Source organism: Pseudophryne corroboree, chromosome 3, assembly GCF_028390025.1.
Source record: "Pseudophryne corroboree isolate aPseCor3 chromosome 3, aPseCor3.hap2, whole genome shotgun sequence".
Lineage (NCBI taxonomy): Eukaryota > Metazoa > Chordata > Amphibia > Anura > Myobatrachidae > Pseudophryne > Pseudophryne corroboree.
The window spans coordinates 781,290,019-781,314,758 of record NC_086446.1 but is presented as its reverse complement, the minus strand read 5'-3'; the positions used below and the strand labels follow the sequence as shown (position 1 = coordinate 781,314,758).

Below are 24,740 nucleotides of genomic sequence, written 5' to 3'. Positions count from 1 at the left end.
CCCCACTGGAATCCACCATCTCAGCACCCTGTGTACTTTGTGGAGGCAATTGCTGCTGGTGAATGTCTCCACGGAGGAATTGATTATAATTCATTTTAATGAACATCATCTTCTCCACATTTTCTGGATGTAACCTCGTACGCCGATTGCTGACAAGGTGAGCGGCGGCACTAAACACTCTTTCGGAGTACACACTTGTGGGAGGGCAACTTAGGTAGAATAAAGCCAGTTTCTGCAAGGGCCTCCAAATTGCCTCTTTTTCCTGCCAGTATAAGTACGGACTGTGTGACGTGCCTACTTGGATGCGGTCACTCATATAATCCTCCACCATTCTTTCAATGGTGAGAGAATCATATGCAGTGACAGTAGACGACATGTCCGTAATCGTTGTCAGGTCCTTCAGTCCGGACCAGATGTCAGCATCAGCAGTCGCTCCAGACTGCCCTGCATCACCGCCAGCGGGTGGGCTCGGAATTCTGAGCCTTTTCCTCGCACCCCCAGTTGCGGGAGAATGTGAAGGAGGAGATGTTGTTGACAGGTCGCGTTCCGCTTGACTTGACAATTTTCTCACCAGCAGATCTTTCAACCCCAGCAGACTTGTGTCTGCCGGAAAGAGAGATCCAAGGTAGGCTTTAAATCTAGGATCGAGCACGGTGGCCAAAATGTAGTGCTCTGATTTCAACAGATTGACCACCCGTGAATCCTTGTTAAGCGAATTAAGGGCTCCATCCACAAGTCCCACATGCCTAGCGGAATCGCTCCGTGTTAGCTCCTCCTTCAATGTCTCCAGCTTCTTCTGCAAAAGCCTGATGAGGGGAATGACCTGACTCAGGCTGGCAGTGTCTGAACTGACTTCACGTGTGGCAAGTTCAAAGGGCATCAGAACCTTGCACAACGTTGAAATCATTCTCCACTGCGCTTGAGACAGGTGCATTCCACCTCCTATATCGTGCTCAATTGTATAGGCTTGAATGGCCTTTTGCTGCTCCTCCAACCTCTGAAGCATATAGAGGGTTGAATTCCACCTCGTTACCACTTCTTGCTTCAGTAGTTTTTGGTGGTGCTCCAGTTTTCTGTACGTGGTGCCTGTACGCCGAAAGTGTCCCGCAATTCTTCTGGCCACCAACAGCATCTCTTGCACGCCCCTGTCGTTTTTTAAAAAATTCTGCACCACCAAATTCAAGGTATGTGCAAAACATGGGACGTGCTGGAATTTGCCCAGATTTAATGCACACACAATATTGCTGGCGTTGTCCGATGCCACAAATCCACAGGAGAGTCCAATTGGGGTAAGCCATTCCGCGATGATCTTCCTCAGTTGCCGTAAGAGGTTTTCAGCTGTGTGCGTATTCTGGAAACCGGTGATACAAAGCGTAGCCTGCCTAGGAAAGAGTTGGCGTTTGCGAGATGCTGCTACTGGTGCCGCCGCTGCTGTTCTTGCGGCGGGAGTCCATACATCTACCCAGTGGGCTGTCACAGTCATATAGTCCTGACCCTGCCCTGCTCCACTTGTCCACATGTCCGTGGTTAAGTGGACATTGGGTACAGCTGCATTTTTTAGGACACTGGTGAGTCTTTTTCTGAGGTCTGTGTACATTTTCGGTATCGCCTGCCTAGAGAAATGGAACCTAGATGGTATTTGGTACCGGGGACACAGTACCTCCAACAAGTCTCTAGTTGGCTCTGCAGTAATGATGGATACCGGAACCACGTTTCTCACCACCCAGGATGTCAAGGCCTCAGTTATCCGCTTTGCAGTAGGATGACTGCTGTGATATTTCATCTTCCTCGCAAAGGACTGTTGGACAGTCAATTGCTTGGTGGAAGTAGTACAAGTGGTCTTACGACTTCCCCTCTGGGATGACCATCGACTCCCAGCAGCAACAACAGCAGCGCCAGCAGCAGTAGGCGTTACACGCAAGGATGCATCGGAGGAATCCCAGGCAGGAGAGGAATCATCAGAATTGCCAGTGACATGGCCTGCAGGACTATTGGCATTCCTGGGGAAGGAGGAAATTGACACTGAGGGAGTTGGTGGGGTGGTTTGCGTGAGCTTGGTTACAAGAGGAAGGGATTTACTGGTCAGTGGACTGCTTCCGCTGTCGGCCCAAGTTTTTGAACTTGTCACTGACTTATTATGAATGCGCTGCAGGTGACGTATAAGGGAGGATGTTCCGAGGTGGTTAACGTCCTTACCCCTACTTATTACAGCTTGACAAAGGGAACACACGGCTTGACACCTGTTGTCCGCATTTCTGGTGAAATACTTCCACACCGAAGAGCTGATTTTTTTGGTATTTTCACCAGGCATGTCAACGGCCATATTCCTCCCACGGACAACAGGTGTCTCCCCGGGTGCCTGACTTAAACAAACCACCTCACCATCAGAATCCTCCTGGTCAATTTCCTCCCCAGCGCCAGCAACACCCATATCCTCCTCATCCTGGTGTACTTCAACACTGACATCTTCAATCTGACTATCAGGAACTGGACTGCGGGTGCTCCTTCCATCACTTGCAGGGGGCGTGCAAATGGTGGAAGGCGCATGCTCTTCACGTCCAGTGTTGGGAAGGTCAGGCATCGCAACCGACACAATTGGAGTCGGACTCTCCTTGTGGATTTGGGATTTCGAAGAACGCACAGTTCTTTGCGGTGCTACTGCTTTTGCCAGCTTGAGTCTTTTCATTTTTCTAGCGAGAGCCTGAGTGCTTCCATCCTCATGTGAAGCTGAACCACTAGCCATGAACATAGGCCAGGGCCTCAGCCGTTCCTTGCCACTCCGTGTGGTAAATGGCATATTGGCAAGTTTACGCTTCTCCTCCGACAATTTTATTTTAGGTTTTGGAGTCCTTTTTTTACTGATATTTGGTGTTTTGGATTTGACATGCTCTGTACTATGACATTGGGCATCGGCCTTGGCAGACGACGTTGCTGGCATTTCATCGTCTCGGCCATGACTAGTGGCAGCAGCTTCAGCACGAGGTGGAAGTGGATCTTGATCTTTCCCTAATTTTGGAACCTCAACATTTTTGTTCTCCATATTTTAATAGGCACAACTAAAAGGCACCTCAGGTAAACAATGGAGATGGATGGATACTAGTATACAATTATGGATGGACTGCCGAGTGCCGACACAGAGGTAGCTACAGCCGTGGACTACTGTACTGTGTCTGCTGCTAATATAGACTGGTTAATAAAGAGATGTAGTATGTATGTATAAAGAAGAAAGAAAGAAAAACCACGGGTAGGTGGTATACAATTATGGACGGACTGCCGAGTGCCGACACAGAGGTAGCTACAGCCGTGGACTACCGTACTGTACTGTGTCTGCTGCTAATATAGACTGGTTGATAAAGAGATGTAGTATGTATGTATAAAGAAGAAAGAAAAAAAAAAACACGGGTAGGTGGTATACAATTATGGATGGACTGCCGAGTGCCAACACAGAGGTAGCTACAGCCGTGGACTACTGTACTGTGTCTGCTGCTAATATAGACTGGTTGATAAAGAGATGTAGTATGTATGTATAAAGAAGAAAGAAAAAAAAACCACGGGTAGGTGGTATACAATTATGGATGGACTGCCGAGTGCCGACACAGAGGTAGCTACAGCCGTGGACTACTGTACTGTGTCTGCTGCTAATATAGACTGGTTGATAAAGAGATGTAGTATGTATGTATAAAGAAGAAAGAAAAAAAAAACACGGGTAGGTGGTATACAATTATGGACGGACTGCCGAGTGCCGACACAGAGGTAGCTACAGCCGTGGACTACTGTACTGTGTCTGCTGCTAATATTGACTGGTTGATAAAGAGATGTAGTATGTATGTATAAAGAAGAAAGAAAAAAAAACCACGGGTAGGTGGTATACAATTATGGATGGACTGCCGAGTGCCGACACAGAGGTAGCTACAGCCGTGGACTACTGTACTGTGTCTGCTGCTAATATAGACTGGTTGATAAAGAGATGTAGTATGTATGTATAAAGAAGAAAGAAAAAAAAACCACGGGTAGGTGGTATACAATTATGGACGGACTGCCGAGTGCCGACACAGAGGTAGCTACAGCCGTGGACTACTGTACTGTGTCTGCTGCTAATATAGACTGGTTGATAATGAGATGTAGTATGTATGTATAAAGAAGAAAGAAAAAAAAACCACGGGTAGGTGGTATACAATTATGGATGGACTGCCGAGTGCCGACACAGAGGTAGCTACAGCCGTGAACTACCGTACTGTGTCTGCTGCGACTGGATGATAAATAATGATATAAAAAATATATATATATCACTACTGCAGCCGGACAGGTATATATTATATAATGACGGACCTGCTGGACACTGTCTGTCAGCAGAATGAGTTTTTTATAGAATAAAAAAAAAAAACACCACACAAGTCACACGACGAGTGTTTAACTTTTTCAGGCAATCACAATATAGTATACTACTAACTATACTGGTGGTCAGTGTGGTCAGGTCACTGGTCAGTCACACTGGCAGTGGCACTCCAGCAGCAAAAGTGTGCACTGTTTAATTTTAATAATATGTACTCCTGGCTCCTGCTATAACCTATAACTGGCACTGCAGTGCTCCCCAGTCTCCCCCACAATTATAAGATGTGTGAGCTGAGCACAGTCAGATACGAGTGTTTAACTTTTTCAGGCAATCACAATATAGTATACTATACTACTAACTATACTGGTGGTCAGTGTGGTCAGGTCACTGGTCAGTCACACTGGCAGTGGCACTCCTGCAGCAAAAGTGTGCACTGTTTAATTTTAATAATAATATGTACTCCTGGCTCCTGCTATAACCTATAACTGGCACTGCAGTGCTCCCCAGTCTCCCCCACAATTATAAGATGTGTGAGCTGAGCACAGTCAGATATATACATAGATGATGCAGCACACTGGGCTGAGCAGTGCACACAGATATGGTATGTGACTGAGTCACTGTGTATCGTTTTTTTCAGGCAGAGAACGGATTATATTAAATAAAACTGCACTGTCTGGTGGTCACTGTGGTCAGTCACTACTAAACTCTGCACTCTCTACAGTACTCCTAAGCTCCAGTAAATCAAGTGTCTCTGTTTAAAATCAATCTCACTCTCTCTCTTCTAATCTAAATGGAGAGGACGCCAGCCACGTCCTCTCCCTATGAATCTCAATGCACGTGTGAAAATGGCGGCGACGCGCGGCTCCTTATATAGAATCCGAGTCTCGCGATAGAATCCGAGCCTCGCGAGAATCCGACAGCGTCATGATGACGTTCGGGCGCGCTCGGGTTAACCGAGCAAGGCGGGAAGATCCGAGTCGCTCGGACCCGTGAAAAAAAACATGAAGTTCGGGCGGGTTCGGATTCCGAGGAACCGAACCCGCTCATCTCTACTTTTTATGCCATCACCTCTACTCCTTATAAGCCAGAGCGCCCTCATGCCCCTTTTTATGCCATCACCTCTACTCCATTTAAACCAGAGCGCCCTCATGCCCCTTTTTATGCCATCACCTCTACTCCTTATAAACCAGAGCCCCCTCATGCCCCTTTTTATGCCATCACCTCTCCTCCTTATAAGCCAGAGCCCCCTCATGCCCCTTTTTATGCCATCACCTCTCCTCCTTACAAGCCAGAGCCACCTCATGCCCCTTTTTATGCCATCACCCCTGACTAGTGAATTAGTGACTGGCTAGTGAATTAGTGACTGACTAGTGAATGAATTAGGGTTATATTCTCAGTACATCAATATCTACCTTAGGTACTATGAACTTTTGAAGCTGTTCCGGAAGGACTGTGTGAATGCATCTGAATTTCAGAGCGCTCTGTCTAAGCTGGGTATAAGAATGACGGAAGAGGAGTTTAAAAAGCTGTGGCGAAGGTAAGAAGTAGTGATGTGCACCGGACATTTTTCGGGTTTTGTGTTTTGGTTTTGGATTCGGTTCCGCGGCCGTGTTTTGGATTCGGACGCGTTTTGGCAAAACCTCCCTGAAATTTTTTTGTCGGATTCAGGTGTGTTTTGGATTCTGGTGTTTTTTTTTCAAAAACCCCACAAAAACAGCTTAAATTTTAGAATTTGGGGGGCATTTTGATCCCATAGTATTATTAACCTCAATAACCATAATTTCCACTCATTTATAGTCTATTCTGAACACCTCACAATATTAGTTTTAGTCCTAAAATTTGCACCGAGGTCGCTGGATGACTAAGCTAAGCGAACCAAGTGGCTGAAACAAACACCTGGCCCATCTAGGAGTGGCACTGCAGTGTCAGACAGGATGGCACTTGAAAAAATTGGCCCCAAACATCACATGATGCAAAGATAAATTAAAGAAAAAAGAGGTGCAAGATGGAATTGTCTTTGGGCCCTCCCACCCACCCTTATGTTGTATAAACAGGACATGCACACTTTAACAAACCCATCATTTCAGCGACAGGGTCTGCCACACGACTGTGGCTGAAATGACTGGTTGGTTTGGGCCCCCACCAAAAAAGAAGCAATCAATCTCTCCCTGCACAAACTGGCTCTACAGAGGCATGATGTCCACCTCCTCCTCATCGTCCGATTCCTCACCCCTTTCACTGTGTACATCCCCCTCCTCACAGATTATTAATTCGTCCCCACTGGAATCCACCATCTCAGGTCCCTGTGTACTTAGTTTCTGGAGGCAATTGCTGGTGAATGTCTCCACGGAGGAATTGATTATAATTCATTTTGATGAACATCATCTTCTCCACATTTTCTGGAAGTAACCTCGTACGCCGATTGCTGACAAGGTGGCAACTTCGGTAAAATAAAGCCAGTTTCTGCAAGGGCCTCCAAATTGCCTCTTTTTCCTGCCAGTATAAGTACGGACTGTCTGACGTGCCTACTTGGATGCGGTCACTCATATAATCCTCCACCATTCTTTCAATGGTGACAGAATCATATGCAGTGACAGTAGACGACATGTCAGTAATCGTTGGCAGGTCGTTCAGTCCGGACCAGATGTCAGTACTCGCTCCAGACTGCAATGCATCACCACCAGCAGGTGGGCTCGGAACTCTTAGCCTTTTCCTCGCAGCCCCAGTTGCGGGAGAAAATGTGAAGGAGGAGCTGTTGACGGGTCACGTTCCGCTTGACTTGACAATTTTCTCACCAGCAGGTCTTTGAACCTCTGCAGACTTGTGTCTGCCGGAAAGAGGTACAACATAGGTTTTAAATCTGGGATCGAGCACGGTGGCCAAAATGTAGTGCTCTGATTTCAACAGATTGACCACCCGTGAATCCTGGTTAAGCGAATTAAGGGCTCCATCCACAAGTCCCACATGCCTAGCGGAATCGTTCCGTTTTAGCTCCTCCTTCAATCTTTCCAGCTTCTTCTGCAAAAGCCTGATGAGGGGAATGACCTGACTCAGGCTAGCAGTGTTTGAACTGACTTCACGCGTGGCAAGTTCAAAGGGTTGCACAACCTTGCACAACGTTGAAATCAACGCAAAATTTTTGTAGGGGCGTGGCTTCACGGGAAGGGGCGTGGCCACAAAATAATAGCAATTCATACTACGGTGCACAGTAGTCTACATTATTCAAATTACACTGCACAGTAGCGCCACTACACCAGGTAGAGCCCCTTTTACACATTACAGCAGACAGCGTCCCCCTTTTTACACATTACAGCAGTCCCCCTTTTTACACATTGCGGCAGCCAGTCCCCCTTTTTACACATTGCGGCAGCCAGGCCCCCTTTTTACACATTGCGGCAGCCAGTCCCCCTTTTTACACATTGCGGCAGCCAGGACCCCTTTTTACACATTGCGGCAGCCAGGCCCCCTTTTTACACATTGCGGCAGCCAGTCCCCCTTTTTACAGCCAGTCCCCCTTTTTACACATTGCGGCAGCCATCCCCCTTTTTACACATTGCGGCAGCCATCCCCCTTTTTACACATTGCGGCAGACGGTGACCCCCTGAGAGAGAGAGAGAGAGAGAAAGAGAGAGAGAGAAAGAGAGATATACTTACCATCTCCCTGCTGGCAGTCAGGCTCCTCGTGCAGCTCCCTCGGTGCAGGCAGTGAGGTGAGGAGGAGGGAGGGGGAGCAGGGAGCCGCAGCAGCGCTATGTCATTGGTAGTAAGCGCCGCTGCAGCATCCCCCTCTCCTTCCGTATTGGCTGCCCGGCGCTGCTGTGGATGCTGGGATGAAGGAACCGCATCCCAGCATCCACAGCAGCGCCGGGCAGCCAATACAGAAGGAGAGGGGGATGCTGCAGCGGCGCTTGCTACCAATGACATAGCGCTGCTGAGGCTCCCTGCTCCACCTCCCTCCTCCTCCTTCTCCGCTGCCCGGCGCTGGTCCTCTTCTCCCTCCACAGCGCGGCGCACACAGCAGAGGCGGCATGTAATGAGTCAATTTGACTCATTACATGCCGCTGGCCGTGCGCCCTCAGGGCAACTGCGCTGTGTGCCAAGCCCACTTGGCACACACGTAGTTACGGCCCTGCTGTCCAGTGTTGGGAAGGTCAGGCATCGCAACCGACACAATTGGACTCTCCTTGGAGATTTGTGATTTAGAAGAACGCACAGTTCTTTGCTGTGCTTTTGCCAGCTTAAGTCTTTTCATTTTTCTAGTGGGAGAATGAGTGCTTCCATCCTCATGTGAAGCTGACCCACTAGTCATGAGGAACCTAGGAGAGGGCCTCAGCCGTTCCTTGCCACTCCGTGTAGTAAATGGCATATTGGCAAGTTTACGCTTCTCCTCAGACGCTTTTAAGTTTGATTTTTGGGTAATTTTACTGAACTGTTGTTTTTTGGATTTTACATGCTCTCTACTATGACATTGGGCATCGGCCTTGGCAGACGACGTTGATGGCATTTCATCGTCTCTGCCATGACTAGTGGCAGCAGCTTCAGCACGAGGTGGAAGTGGATCTTGATCTTTCCCTATTTTACCCTCCACATTTTTGTTCTCCATTTTGTAATGTGTGGAATTATATGCTAGTAATATATCAATAGCAATGGCCTACTGTACACAACTATATACTGTTGGGTCACCAAAATGCTGCACTGTAATACTATATATACTGCTCACAAAAATGCCGCACAGATATGGAATGGATACTTGCAGTGACACAGAGCTTCTAGAAAGAGAAAAGAAGACTCTATCTTGGGGGCACTCTTTGAAATATAAATAGGGCCAGATATACCCTTAGGTATCATTAAAATATAACCTTTAATTGTATCTTTAAAATTAATAGGAATTTGAAAAGGAAAAATATATAAACACACACACAGGTTTATTCATATACACCTTGGGATCACTTGTCTATCACAAGGAGTTCAAAGAACACTGATTGCTCACTATGGAGCTTATTGGCTCAGAGAACACTGATTGCTCACCGAGGAGCTTGTTTTAATTATTTTTATTCAGATTTTTTTATAACCAATTATGATCTCTCACTGTTTAAACAACCATATCATGAATAGGTATTGATTTACCGAACGTCAGCTCCTATATTCTCAAACACATGTATAATTATAAAAATTCAAAATTTGCCCAAATGGTATATACACAGTGTTGAGAGAAGCAGAATGCCCATCATATTTATATGGTATCTTATGCGCTCATTAGTAGCCCGACATTTATAGTTGGTATAGAGAGAAAAAAGGAAAGAGTAAAAAAGATGATCAGTATGCCATGGTACATTGCTTCTACTGTCTCACCGTCATGAGCTCAAGGTTTTTGTTAGCTCAGCGGCCGGTGGATGAGAGGGCAGCGACCTTGAAATTTCTGACCAGAAAGAGGATAAGTGGCCGTACTGCTTTCCCTGTTAGAGCTGATGGAATGTCTCGATATCCTAGGACATTGCAGGACACTGCACCGCAATCCAGGGATGAGTGTTAACCGAAATTGAGTACAATTCCTGCCTGTTTAATTTTCAGGTAATTGCAGGGAGATGATAGGGAGTGGTTCAATGTTAAACCAGTGCCGTGCACATTCTCACATAGAAATGCATTTATCAAAAAAGCCGTTCTCCACACAGGCTATTAGCAAAGTACTTTCCCAAATTTATTTTCAGGTATACTTTATCGGTATACTAATATTGTTAGGCTCACTTAACATAATTCATTATTTTCTCTAACATTTGACCATAGGTCACTGAACAATATGTGTTGGGCTAAAAAGTAGCAGCAAACCCAGCTAGAATGAAAAGTTTTTATGACCGCAAACCCAGTCCAGCCGCTGAGATCTCTTTTCGTCATGTACTCTGGTCACTAGGACCGGTGCAGCGGACGGAAAATATGAAAACAGCAGCGCTTCGGGTATTACTGGCCGGAAAAAAGATTAGTAGCTGTGCTGCTTTCCACGTTAGAGCGGTTGCAGCGCCTTGATATCATAGGACAGAGCAAGGACGCTGCACCACAATCCGTGGATGAGAGCTAGCTGAAAATAGGAAGATTACCGTTCTAAAGGCAGCAGGACTTCTGGACGGAGCAGCGTATGTTGGTTGTAAGACCAGTGATTCTAACTTTCACAAGGCGACATTGCCATGCTGATTCCAGCTGTGCCAAAACGCGTTTTCACCCGTAGGCTTGCTCACTTCACTGCACTATCTGGCATCAATGATGCCAGATAGTGCAGTGAAGTGAGCAAGCCTACGGGTGAAAACGCGTTTTGGCACAGCTGGAATCAGCATGGCAATGTCGCCTTGTGAAAGTTAGAATCACTGGTCTTGCAACCAACATACGCTGCTCCGTCCAGAAGTCCTGCTGCCTTTAGAACGGTAATCTTCCTATTTTCAGCTAGCTCTCATCCACGGATTGTGGTGCAGCGTCCTTGCTCTGTCCTATGATATCAAGGCGCTGCAACCGCTCTAACGTGGAAAGCAGCACAGCTACTAATCTTTTTTCCGGCCAGTAATACCCGAAGCGCTGCTGTTTTCATATTTGCCGTCCGCTGCACCGGTCCTAGTGACCAGAGTACATGACGAAAAGAGATCTCAGCGGCTGGACTGGGTTTGCGGTCATAAAAACTTTTCTTTCTAGCTGGGTTTGCTGCTACTTTTTAGCCCAACACATATTGTTCAGTGACCTATGGTCAAATGTTAGAGAAAATAATGAATTATGTTAAGTGAGCCTAACAATATTAGTATACCGATAAAGTATACCTGAAAATAAATTTGGGAAAGTACTTTGCTAATAGCCTGTGTGGAGAACGGCTTTTTTGATAAATGCATTTCTATGTGAGAATGTGCACGGCACTGGTTTAACATTGAACCACTCCCTATCATCTCCCTGCAATTACCTGAAAATTAAACAGGCAGGAATTGTACTCAATTTCGGTTAACACTCATCCCTGGATTGCGGTGCAGTGTCCAGCAATGTCCTAGGATATCGAGACATTCCATCAGCTCTAACAGGGAAAGCAGTACGGCCACTTATCCTCTTTCTGGTCAGAAATTTCAAGGTCGCTGCCCTCTCATCCACCGGCCGCTGAGCTAACAAAAACCTTGAGCTCATGACGGTGAGACAGTAGAAGCAATGTACCATGGCATACTGATCATCTTTTTTACTCTTTCCTTTTTTCTCTCTATACCAACTATAAATGTCGGGCTACTAATGAGCGCATAAGATACCATATAAATATGATGGGCATTCTGCTTCTCTCAACACTGTGTATATACCATTTGGGCAAATTTTGAATTTTTATAATTATACATGTGTTTGAGAATATAGGAGCTGACGTTCGGTAAATCAATACCTATTCATGATATGGTTGTTTAAACAGTGAGAGATCATAATTGGTTATAAAAAAATCTGAATAAAAATAATTAAAACAAGCTCCTCGGTGAGCAATCAGTGTTCTCTGAGCCAATAAGCTCCATAGTGAGCAATCAGTGTTCTTTGAACTCCTTGTGATAGACAAGTGATCCCAAGGTGTATATGAATAAACCTGTGTGTGTGTTTATATATTTTTCCTTTTCAAATTCCTATTAATTTTAAAGATACAATTAAAGGTTATATTTTAATGATACCTAAGGGTATATCTGGCCCTATTTATATTTCAAAGAGTGCCCCCAAGATAGAGTCTTCTTTTCTCTTTCTAGAATATTTGGTTTTCTGACTCTGGGGAGCAACACCAACCCTGTATTATGGTGAATCTACCCGAGTAATCATAGGTATTTGGTTTTCTTTAAAGAATTAACCCCCCTCGTGTGTTCATTTTGTGTGTAACTGTGTCATCCAGGCACAAACAAGGGGGTATCTTGTTGCGGATCATCACAAATGTTTCAGTGACACAGAGCTGCAAGATACAGCAATGGCCTACTGTACAACTATATACTGTTAGTCACCTAAATGCTGCACTGTAATACTATATACTGCTCACAAAAATGCCGCACAGATATGGAATGGATACGTGCACTCAGTGACACAGAGCTGCAAGATACAGCAATGGCCTACTGTACTGTACTACAATTATACTGGTGGTCCCCAGTAGGGAGGCCAATCCCGGGGCATTTTTTCAATCCCGGGATTCGGGATTGAAAAATGCTCAATCCCGGGATCCCCGGATTGCAGTAGGGATCAGTGTAGGGAGCAGGGAGACTATATGTGGAGGGCAGCGAGGGGTGGAGGGCAGCGAGGGAGGGAGGGTGGGTGTAGGAAGCATGTAAGGAGCAGGAAGGGAGGGTGGGTGTAGGGAGCAGCGGGAGAGTGGGTGTAGGGAGCATGTAAGGAGCAGGAAGGGTGGGTGGATGTAGGGAGCTGCGGGAGGGTGGGTGTAGGGAGCAGGGAGGGTGGGTGTAGGGAGCAGCAAGGGAGGGTGGGTCTGTAGGGAGCATGTAAGGAGCAGGAAGGGAAGGTGGGTATTGCGAGCAGGGAGGATGTCAGGAGCAGAGAGGGAGGGAGGATGTCAGGAGCAATGAGGGAGTGTGGGTGTAGGTAGCGAATGCGATAACACTTACTAATTAGGCGGGCCGCGGGCAGCAGCCATGGACACACACTCACACTGACCGCGCTGGCGGCATTTCAAATGTAGCGCCGGCCGCCAGCCAGTCAGGACTGGCAGTTCGGCAGCCAATCAGGAGCCGCGGCTGCCGCCGCTTCCCTGATTGGCTGCCGGTCTGCCAGCTCTGATTGGCGGGCGGCCGGCGCTACATTTAAAATGCGGCCAGCGCGGTCAGTGAGTGTGTATTTGGAAATACCTGTGGCTGCTGTAACTACCTCCCTGACAGCCGGGCAGCGCTGTGCTATAGTGCTCAGCGCTGTCCGGCAAAACTGCACATGCGCACTCTAATCCCGTGAATCCCGGGATTGGAGGCTCCAATCCCGGGATTCAAATCCCAGCATTTTTGGGCCCAAATCCCGGGATCCCGCCGATCCCGATCCCGGGATTGGCCTCCCTAGTCCCCAGTCCCCACAATAAAGCACACTGAGCACAGATATTTTCAGCACACTGAGCACAGATATTTGCAGCACACTGAGCACAGATATTTGCAGCACACTGAGTACAGATATTTGCAGCACACTGAGCACAGATATTTGCAGCACACTGAGTACAGATATTTGCAGCACACTGAGCACAGATATTTGCAGCACACTGAGTACAGATATTTGCAGCACACTGAGCACAGATATTTGCAGCACACTGAGCACAGATTACGTAGCTTTTCAGGGAGAGAACGCTGCCACGTCCTCTCCGTTCAATCTCCAATGCACGAGTGAAAATGGCGGCGACGCGCGGCTCATTATATAGAATACAAATCTTGCGAGAATCTGACAGCGGGATGATGACGTTCGGGCACGTTCTGGTTAACCGAGCAAGGCGGGAGGATCCGAGCCTGCCTCGGACCCGTGTAAAATAGGTGAAGTTCGGATCCCGAGGAACCGAACCCGCTCATCTCTAGTAAGAAGGACTACAGATAGATAGTAAGCTCTTAGGAGCCAGGTCTTCTCTGCCTCTGCCGTAATGTTTGTTTCTGTGTGGTTATTATTTATCTATAAAAGGTACGTCAGAGATGACACCAGCGTGCTAGGCGTGGAAAGTCTGCAGCATCAGCTGGGGACCAAACACCAGCGTTTAGATGAGGACCGGAGTCTGCTGTTATCTGCCCTGCGGAAAGTCTCCGGAAGCCGGAACCCACAGCAGATAAGTAAGACCAGCAACTCTCTTTCTCTGACATCCTAGTGGATGCTGGGAACTCCATAAGGACCATGGGGAATAGACGGGCTCCGCAGGAGACTGGGCACTCTAAAGAAAAGATTAGGTACTATCTGGTGTGCACTGGCTCCTCCCTCTATGCCCCTCCTCCAGACCTCAGTTAGAATCTGTGCCCGGCCAGAGCTGGGTGCTCCTAGTGGGCTCTCCTGAGCTTACTAGTAAAGAAAGTATTTATTAGGTTTTTTATTTTTAGTGAGCTTCTGCTGGCAACAGACTCACTGCTACGTGGGACTAAGGGGAGAGAAGCAAACCTACCTGCTTGCAGCTAGTTTGTGCTTCTTAGGCTACTGGACACCATTAGCTCCAGAGGGTTCGAACACAGGCACCTGTCCTCGATCGTCCGTTCCCGGAGCCGCGCCGCCGTCCCCCTCGCAGAGCCAGAAGAACAGAAGCTTGAAGACGACGAAATCGGCGGCTGAAGACTCCTGTCTTCATTAAGGTAGCGCACAGCACCGCAGCTGTGCGCCATTGCTCCCAGCACACTTACACACTCTGGTCACTGTAGGGTGCAGGGCGCTGGGGGGGGCGCCCTGGGCTGCAATTGAAGTACCTTTGGCATAAAAACATACATATATACAGTCTAGCACTGTATATATGTAAAAACCCCCGCCATTTTTTTACATGGAAAGCGGGACAGAAGCCCGCCACTGAGGGGGCGGGCCTTCTTCCTCAGCACACCAGCGCCATTTTCCCTTCACAGCTCCGCTGGAAGCAGCTCCCCAGGCTCTCCCCTGCAGTATCCAGGTACAAGACGGGTTAAAAAGAGAGGGGGGGGGGAGGGGGCACATAAATTTAGGCGTAAAACAATACAAAAAGAAGCAGCTATTGGGTAAATCACTTATTAGCAGTGAAAATCCCTGTGTTACATAGCGCTGTGGTGTGTGCTGGCATACTCTCTCTCTGTCTCCCCAAAGGACTTTGTGGGGTCCTGTCCTCAGTCTGAGCATTCCCTGTGTGTGTGCGGTGTGTCGGTACGGCTGTGTCGACATGTTTGATGAGGAAGGTTACGTGGAGGCGGAGCAAGGGCAGATAAGTGTGGTATCGCCCCCGTCGGGGCCGACACCTGATTTGATGGATATGTGGAAGGTCTTAAATGACAATGTAAACTCCTTACATAAAAGGTTTGATGACGCTGCAGCCTTGGGACAGCCGGGGTCTCAACCCGCACCTGCCCAGGCGACTCAGAAACCGTCAGGGGCTCATAAACGCCCTCTATCTCAGATGGTTGACACAGATGCCGACACGGAGTCCGACTCCAGTGTCGACGATGATGAGGCACATTTACAGTCTAAAATGACCAAGGCCATCCGATACATGATTATTGCAATGAAAGATGTATTACACATTTCTGAGAGTAACCCGGTTAATACCAAGAGGGTTTATATGTTTGGGGAGAAAAAGCAGCCAGTGACTTTTCCCCCATCTGATGAATTAAATGAATTGTGTGAAGAAGCGTGGAGTTCCCCTGATAAGAAATTAGTGATTTCTAAGAGGTTACTGATGGCGTACCCTTTCCCACCAACGGACAGGTTACGTTGGGAAACATCCCCTAGGGTGGACAAGGCACTGACACGCTTATCTAAAAAGGTGGCCCTGCCGTCTCAGGATACGGCCGCCCTAAAGGAGCCTGCAGATAGAAAGCAGGAAGCTATTCTGAAGTCAGTGTATACACACTCTGGTACTCTACTGAGACCTGCTATTGCTTCAGCCTGGATGTGTAGTGCTGTAGCAGCATGGACAGATACTCTGTTAGACGACATAGATTCCCTCGACAGAGATACTGTTTTGCTAACCCTGGGCCATATCAAAGACGTCGTCTTATATATGTGGGATGCTCAGAGGGACATTTGCCTGCTGGGCTCTAGAATTAATGCTATGTCCATTTCTGCCAGGAGGGTCTTATGGACTCCGCAATGGACAGGAGATGCTGATTCTAAAAAACACATGGAGGTTTTGCCTTATAAGGGTGAGGAATTGTTTGGGGACGGTCTGTCGGACCTCGTGTCTACAGCAACAGCTGGAAAGTCGACTTTCTTGCCTCAGGTTTCCTCACAGCCTAAGAAAGCACCGTATTATCAAATGCAGTCCTTTCGTTCCCAGAAAGGCAAGAGAGTCAGGGGCGCATCCTTTCTTGCCAGAGGCAAGGGTAGAGGTAAGAAGCTGCACCATGCAGCCAGTTCCCAGGAACAAAAGTCCTCCCCTGCTTCCACTAAGTCCACCGCATGACCTTGGGGCTCCACAGGCGGAGCCAGGTGCGGTGGGGGCGCATCTCCGAAACTTCAGCAGCCAGTGGGTTCGCTCACAGGTGGATCTCTGGGCTATACAAATTGTATCTCAGGGATACAAGCTATAATTCGAAGCGACCCCCCCCCCCCCCCCCCCCACCGTTACCTCAAATCAGCCTTGCCAGCTTTCCCCATGGAAAGGGAGGTAGTGCTGGCGGCAATTCACAAGCTGTACCTCCAGCAAGTGATTGTCAGGGTCCCCCTCCTTCAACAGGGAAGGGGTTACTATTCCACAATGTTTGTGGTACCGAAACCGGACGGTTCGGTGAGACCCATTCTGAATTTAAAATCCTTGAACACTTATATAAAGAAATTCAAGTTCAAAATGGAATCGCTCAGAGCGGTTATTGCAAGCCTGGAAGAGGGGGATTTTATGGTGTCGCTGGACATCAAAGATGCTTACTTGCATGTCCCCATTTATCCACCTCACCAGGAGTACCTCAGATTTGTGGTACAGGACTGTCATTACCAATTCCAGACGTTGCCGTTTGGCCTGTCCACGGCACCGAGAATATTTACCAAGGTAATGGCCGAAATGATGTTACTCCTTCGGCAGAAGGGGGTTATAATTATCCCGTACTTGGACGATCTCCTCATAAAGGCGAGGTCCAGGGAGCAGTTGTTGATCAGCGTAGCACTCTCTCAGGAAGTGTTGCAACAGCACGGCTGGATTCTGAATGTTCCAAAGTTGCAGCTGATTCCTACGACGCGTCTGCTTTTCCTGGGTATGATTCTGGACACAGAACAGAAGAAGGTGTTTCTCCCGGTGGAGAAGGCCCAGGAATTAGCATCTCTGGTCAGGGACCTCCTGAAACCAAAACAGGTATCGGTGCATCACTGCACGCGAGTCCTGGGAAAGATGGTGGCTTCATACGAAGCCATTCCCTTTGGCAGGTTCCATGCGAGGATCTTTCAGTGGGATCTGTTGGACAAGTGGTCCGGATCGCATCTTCAGATGCATCGGCTGATCACCCTGTCCCCAAGGGCCAGGATGTCTCTTCTGTGGTGGCTGCAGAGTGCTCACCTTCTCGAGGGCCGCAGGTTCGGCATACAGGACTGGGTCCTGGTGACCACGGATGCAAGCCTCCGAGGGTGGGGGGCAGTCACTCAGGGAAGAAACTTCCAAGGGCGGTGGTCAAGTCTGGAGACTTCTCTACACATAAATATACTGGAACTAAGGGCCATTTACAACGCCCTGAGTCAAGCAGAGCCCCTGCTTCGAAACCGACCAGTGCTGATTCAGTCAGACAACATCACGGCGGTCGCCCATGTAAACCGCCAGGGCGGCACAAGAAGCAGGATGGCAATGGCGGAAGCCACAAAGATTCTTCGATGGGCGGAGAATCACGTGCAAGCACTGTCAGCAGTGTTCATTCCGGGAGTGGACAACTGGGAAGCAGACTTCCTCAGCAGACACGACCTCCACCCGGGAGAGTGGGGACTTCATCAAGAAGTCTTCCAACTGATTGCAAACCGATGGGAACTGCCACAGGTGGACATGATGGCGTCCCGCCTCAACAAAAAGCTAAAAAGATATTGCGCCAGGTCAAGGGACCCTCAGGCAATAGCTGTGGACGCCCTAGTGACACAGTGGGTGTACCAGTCGGTATATGTGTTTCCTCCTCTTCCTCTCATACCAAAAGTACTGAGAATAGTAAGAAAGAGAGGAATAAGAACAATACTCATTGTTCCGGACTGGCCAAGAAGGACTTGGTACCCGGAACTACAAGAAATGCTCACAGAGGAGCCATGGCCTCTGCCTCTCAGACAGGACCTGCTGCAACAAGGGCCCTGTCTGTTCCAAGACTTACCGCGGCTGCGTTTGACGGCATGGTGGTTGAACGCCGGATCCTAGCGGAAAAAGGCATTCCGGATGAAGTTATTCCTACGCTGATAAAGGCTAGGAAAGACGTGACAGCAAAACATTATCACTATATGGCGGAAGTATGTTGCTTGGTGTGAGGCCAGGAAGGCCCCTACAGAGGAATTCCAACTGGGTCGTTTCCTGCACTTCCTACAGTCAGGGGTGACTATGGGCCTAAAATTGGGGTCCATAAAGGTCCAGATTTCGGCCCTATCCATTTTCTTTCAAAAAGAACTGGCTTCACTGCCTGAGGTTCAAACATTTGTTAAGGGAGTGCTGCATATTATTCAGCCCCCTTTTGTGCCACCAGTGGCGCCCTGGGATCTTAACGTGGTGTTGGATTTCCTGAAATCCCACTGGTTTGAGCCACTTAAGACCGTGGAACTAAGGTATCTCACGTGGAAAGTGGTCATGCTGTTGGCCTTAGCATCGGTTAGGCGTGTGTCGGAATTGGCGGCTTTGTCATGTAAAAGCCCATATCTGATCTTCCATATGGACAGGGCAGAATTGAGGACTCCTCCCCAATTTCTCCCAAAGGTGGTGTCATCGTTTCATTTGAACCAAGCTATTGTGGTGCCTGCGGCTACTCGGGACTTGGAGGACTCCAAGTTGCTGGACGTAGTCAGGGCTTTGAAAATATATGTTTCCAGAACGGCTGGAGTCAGTAAGACTGACTCACTGTTTATCTTGCATGCACCCAACAAGCTGGGTGCTCCTGCTTCAAAGCAAACTATTGCTCGCTGGATCTGTAGCACGATTCAGCAGGCTCATTCTGCGGCTGGATTGCCGCATCCAAAATCGGTGAAGGCCCATTCCACAAGGAAGGTGGGCTCTTCTTGGGCGGCTGCCCGAGGGGTCTCGGCTTTACAACTTTGCCGAGCTGCTACTTGGTCGGGTTCAAACACATTTGCAAAGTTCTACAAGTTTGATACCCTGGCTGAGGAGGACCATGTGTTTGCTCATTTGGTGCTGCAGAGTCATCCGCACTCTCCCGCCCGTTTGGGAGCTTTGGTATAATCCCCATGGTCCTTACGGAGTTCCCAGCATCCACTAGGACGTCAGAGGAAATAAGAATTTACTCACCGGTAATTCTATTTCTCGTAGTCCGTAGTGGATGCTGGGCGCCCGTACCAAGTGCGGACTCTCAATAGTTATTGCCTAACTAAAGGGTTATTGTTATGAGCCATCCGTTAAGTGAGGCTCAGTTGTTATTCATACTGTTAACTGGGTAAGGTTATCACAAGTTGTACAGTGTGATTGGTGTGGCTGGTATGAGTCTTACCCTGGATTCAAAATTTCCTTTCCTTGTAATGTCAGCTCTTCCGGGCACAGTTTCCCTAACTGAGGTCTGGAGGAGGGGCATAGAGGGAGGAGCCAGTGCACACCAGATAGTACCTAATCTTTTCTTTAGAGTGCCCAGTCTCCTGCGGAGCCCGTCTATTCCCCATGGTCCTTACGGAGTTCCCAGCATCCACTACGGACTACGAGAAATAGAATTACCGGTGAGTAAATTCTTATTTTTTCTGTAATTTACTATTCTAGGGGCAGATGTATTATTTTTATCTGTTTTGCTGCACTACTTTATATCCTGTATTGTTGCACCCCGGAGAGGTGATTGTAAAACCTACCTCTCCTTCAGTGTAGGGTCAGGCCACCCTAGGCACAACATTAATGGCCGCGCCCGTCCTCCAGTTACAGGTATAATATAATGGAGACGGGGTGGGATTTGGACAATTGTTTTAACAGTATGTCAGATCCAAATGTCCTAATTATTCCAGATGGTTCCACCGTACTGTACCGTGCTCCGGAGCTTATTCATGTTTGTACATTAATCCATAAGGAAGTGCGATTTTCTCGGCTACGGACTGGTAATGTTAGCAAGTGAAGCTGTCGCCAGAAATGGAAAGAGACGGCCACCGGATCCATCGCACACTCATTCACAATTGCGTACTCATCCCAGGCCTACATGCAAAAATGAGGAACATGGCGGCTAAGGGTTCCTCTATGGCTACGCAGACTGAACAGGACAGTTTTTGCATTTACGAGTTTGCAGCCGTCAGCAGACACACCTGCGTTTTCCAAACTACTCCCCGTAAACTCCCCATTCACACCTCTAAACGGTCACGTCCTGCCAATCTCTTTGTTCCGAAATCCTCATTAACAACGGCACCTTCACGCATGCGCATTGCGACCGATCGCAGCACATGCGCAGTCTGCAGGTAATTGCTCCACTGCGTGATAAACGGCCTTTTGCTTACAAACATGGATTTAGGCCCTCCAACCTGAGTGAAGTATGGATGGGTCACCTATCAAAAGATCGACATGTTCAAAAGGTCGACACACATATGGCCGGCAGAAGTTTTTTTTTTAATTCACTTTTTTACAACTTTTTCATCCTTTACCATCCACGTGGACTACGATTGCGAATAGTAACCTGTCTGAAGCTTGGCGAGCATACACAGTACACTTCTCTGTGGGTTCCCTCTTCTTAAATAGAATCAATAATTAATACTACTAACCCGTTTTACCCAGAAAGAAAACATCAGAAACAGTGGTTATATCACTCCTTGATAAATATACCTCTTTGTCAATAGGTTGGGGTCAAGGTTTTATTTATTTCATATCATACTGTACACTTTACATGGGCACCTACACTCCTACAGCTTGTCTGTTAATCTTGGGCAGTCACTAGGGATGTGTATTGTACTTGCTAAGAAATATGGCAACGTGCAATGAATAACATGATTTGGTTAAAAAAATAAGCATTGTTTAAAATCCTTTTTTTTTTTATCAGATACACTTTATTTAAAATAAATTCTGCTTTCAGATACAACCAAAATTGCAGGTTCAAACGCAAGAAGGGAAAGGAAGTTGTCTCTGAGTATAGAGAAGTGGTTGAAGGAGAAGTTCAGAGAAGGAGCGCGAGCCATGATGGCCGAGTTCTTGGTATATGACCCACAGCGGACTTGCAGGGTGAGTTTGGGACTGGTAACTGAGAAAGTGGATTGATACATTAGCAATGATCATCACACAAATAAGATTAATTTAATAGAAATTAAGATCAACGAGAAAGGAAATATTGATACAGTATAGCCACGTACTGTACAATTCCATACACAAAGCTGGGTGGAGGCTATAGGACATAACTGTGTTTTTAACCTAGAATAATACAACATCTTAATAGATAAAAAACAGGAAAAATTTGGGCTGGAGGATCTTTGGAACTACAAGGCCCTTCAATTTGCGCAAGTGTACCTACAGTCATGGGTGGTTTTAGGGGTCAGACCGCCCCTAGGCACATTACTGGTTGCCCCCCCCCATCCCCCTCCCCCTCCCCCCATCACTTCACTGCCCCCTTCATTTCGGGGCCAGTCCGCACTCCGCATGCCTCCAGACCACCAATGCAGTCCTAACCTTACCACACTACCTTCGCCCGGACCACAATTTGCTGCCCATTGCTCCACCCCCATTATTAGCATAACAAAAAAAAATAAGTCTGAATGACCAAAAAAAGAATAACCTGGCGTCAGTCTGCTGTGCCGCCCCTGGGCACGTGCCTAGTTGGAAATCCACCACTGCCTACAGTAGATTCCTACGGTGAGGCGTATAGGGTTACAGGGCAATGTAGCCACATTTGCAGAGGGCAGGGTGCCAGGAGAGTTGGGTGGCATGAGAGCGCACCTAGCTATGTAAACAGAGGGTGCCACATTACGCGGAGCAGTGCAAGGTCAAGATTTCAGTCTGTGGTGTGAGGTTGTGCCTCCTGCCGTGGAAGCACGATTCTGTGAAGGTAGTGTCTGAGAACAGCGGGCAGACCTGTGGGTTGAAGTGTGCTGGTTGGTCCATTGCTGGTGTATTATTAGGGCATTTTGTGTGATCACTGGGTGCCTTTTGCAAATAATCCCCAGTCAGCGCTTCCCAAATACCAATAAACATGTCGTACAGAGGAGTTTATATGCTTGCTAGTAAAATAAATTATATTCTACATTGTTACCCTTCATCAGGTCATATCCCATGTTATCGGCGGGTCTGGGACTCCAGGTCGACAACAAAAAGGTCGACACACCTTAGGTCGACGCCAATTGGTCGACACACCTTAGGTCGACATGGACAAAAGGTCGACATGGGCAAAAGGTCGACAGGAACAAGGTCGACATGGAAAAAGGTCGACATGGGTTTTTTATGTTTTTTTGGTGTCGTTTTCTTCGTAGAGTGACGGGGAACCCCAATTAGTGCACCGCGTCCCCTCGCATGGCTCGCTTCGCTCGCCATGCTTCGGGCATGGTGCCTTCGCTCCACTCCGCTTCGCTCGGCACAGATTACCGTTCCAATCGTAGTCCACGTGGATCGTTAAGTATGAAAAGGTTCCAAAAAAGAAAAAAATTGTGAAAAACTCATGTCGATCTTTTCCCGTGTCGACCTTGTTCCTGTCGACATTTTGTCCATGTCGACCTAAGGTGTGTCGACCAATTGGCGTCGACCTAAGGTGTGTCGACCTTTTTGTTGTCGACCTGGAGTCCGGATACCGTTATCGGCACCCAGCATGAAGCTACAGCTTATGGCACCATCAGCAAAGTGCAGCCATGTTCCTCATATCACTTCCATTTAATGTTTGAAGCAGCAGCAACAGTGACACCTACAGGCTAAATGATGAAATAACACCCTGTCAAAAATAAAAGTTTCAAATCTGTGCATAGGGATGTGGTTAGGATCCGGACAGTCAGAATACCGTGCCCAACCCGTTGCACACCTCGTTTTTCAGAACTGTGGCAGCGCCCTTCCTGCCTTATATAAATGCATTAATTTGATGACCCCCTCTCTCTCTGCCAGGTGCTAAAAGAGGATTTCCTTAATGTTCTGGAGAAGTTTCAGCTTCACCTTACCAAGGACCAGCTGGGACATTTTCTAGCTCGCTGTGGTCTGGATGAGACGTTACCTCATGTTAACTACCAGGAATTCCTCCAGTGTCTCCAAACCAGGGGTAAAAATGGGAGAGCCCACAAGGTCTTCTGCAAACCTGGTTACAGCACTTACAGGTATGGTCAGCCTGGAGATAATGTAGAAGATCTGATACAAGTGAGCTAATATGACAAATGAGGGATGAGTGGATCCCATTAGCCTCTAGTAGTAGGAGCAGGTTCCTTTGAAGTATGGCATGTGTACCAGAGACTGTAATGGTCACACCGGAGACTCCGCCAAGGAAGATTGGACACAGATGTGCAGAGCCCTTACGTTGTAGTCCTCAAAGGAGGCTCAACTAGACAGTAGACAGGGAATTACTTTTGATGGGTATACACTATGCAATCATTTGGTCATTCCGCCCGATATCAGCAGATTGCCCAGATAGTTGTACTGTGTATGCTCAGGACCAATCCAAAAATATCAGGTCCTTGTACCGGACTGTGTTCTGCTTTGGCCAATTTCTACTCCCCATTTTTCTCCTTGAATGTTGGAGTTGGAAATTTGGATTGGTTTTTAAGCCAAAAAGCCCTAAATCCTATGAAAATGAGTTGTTTTCCCAGGATTTAGGGCTTCTGTATATAAAGCCCCCTTCTGATGATGGCTATAATTGATTATTGTAGTTTGACAGCCGTCACTGGGGGCTCCCTGCAATGCCATTTATCATGGACCGGAGTGCTTGCTAATGCCATTCAGTATCCAGGGCACACACAGGGTGAAAAATGCTTTATTATTACACTAAACTTTTATTTTTATTTTATTTAATTATTTTTTTGCACGCAGCCAGCTTACCCCTGCGCTGACAGACAAGGTACTGGTCTAGCGAGAGCTCCCGCTACTCTTACCAGGGGTGCATTAATGTCCTCTGAGCTCCCCCACACCTTGCAGTCTCTGGCATGTGGGCCTCCCATTCTATGCGGCTCCATCTTCACAGTGTTATTGAGGAGGATGGCATGCACACGGGATAGCATTGGCTCTGGCACAGCATCAGAGTTTTTGCTCTCACCGCGCGGTGCCATCTTTCTGAGATATCACCGTGCACCAGTTAGCTATGCTCCAGGCAGGGCCGGTGCAAGGTTTCAAGATACCCTAGGCAAAGCTATACAATACCGCCCCTGCTTTCCCCAATACCCTCCACCCAGCCACTCACATACATAATTGACTTCTTTAAATATTATATTCATTTTTAGATTTACACTTTAAAAAGTAATAACAATAACACTGTCTGCAGGACCACCATGTAATACTAAGAGCATTTTAATGACCGCCAGATAATACGGAGAGCATTTTAATGGCGGGCAGACAATACAGAGAGCATTTTAGTGACCATAAGACAATGCAGAGAGCATTTTAGTGGTGGTCATACAATACAGAGAGCATTTTAGTGACCGCCAGACAATACGGAAAGCAGTTAAGTAAACACCAGACAATACAGAGGGCATTACTGTG

The 24,740-nt window shown here is 47.6% G+C and overlaps 1 protein-coding gene across 1 annotated transcript in view; it reads left to right on the top strand.

The window, feature by feature from the left end:
* LOC135056883 (EF-hand calcium-binding domain-containing protein 6-like) overlaps positions 1 to 24,740 on the top strand; it is a 197,959-nt gene that overhangs the window by 50,833 nt on the left and 122,386 nt on the right. The window contains exons 6-9 of the mRNA XM_063962626.1: positions 5,751 to 5,870; positions 13,970 to 14,115; positions 21,160 to 21,305; positions 23,163 to 23,368. Of these exons, the coding sequence (XP_063818696.1) occupies positions 5,751 to 5,870; positions 13,970 to 14,115; positions 21,160 to 21,305; positions 23,163 to 23,368 (618 nt within the window). The remainder of the gene's footprint in view (positions 1 to 5,750; positions 5,871 to 13,969; positions 14,116 to 21,159; positions 21,306 to 23,162; positions 23,369 to 24,740) is intronic.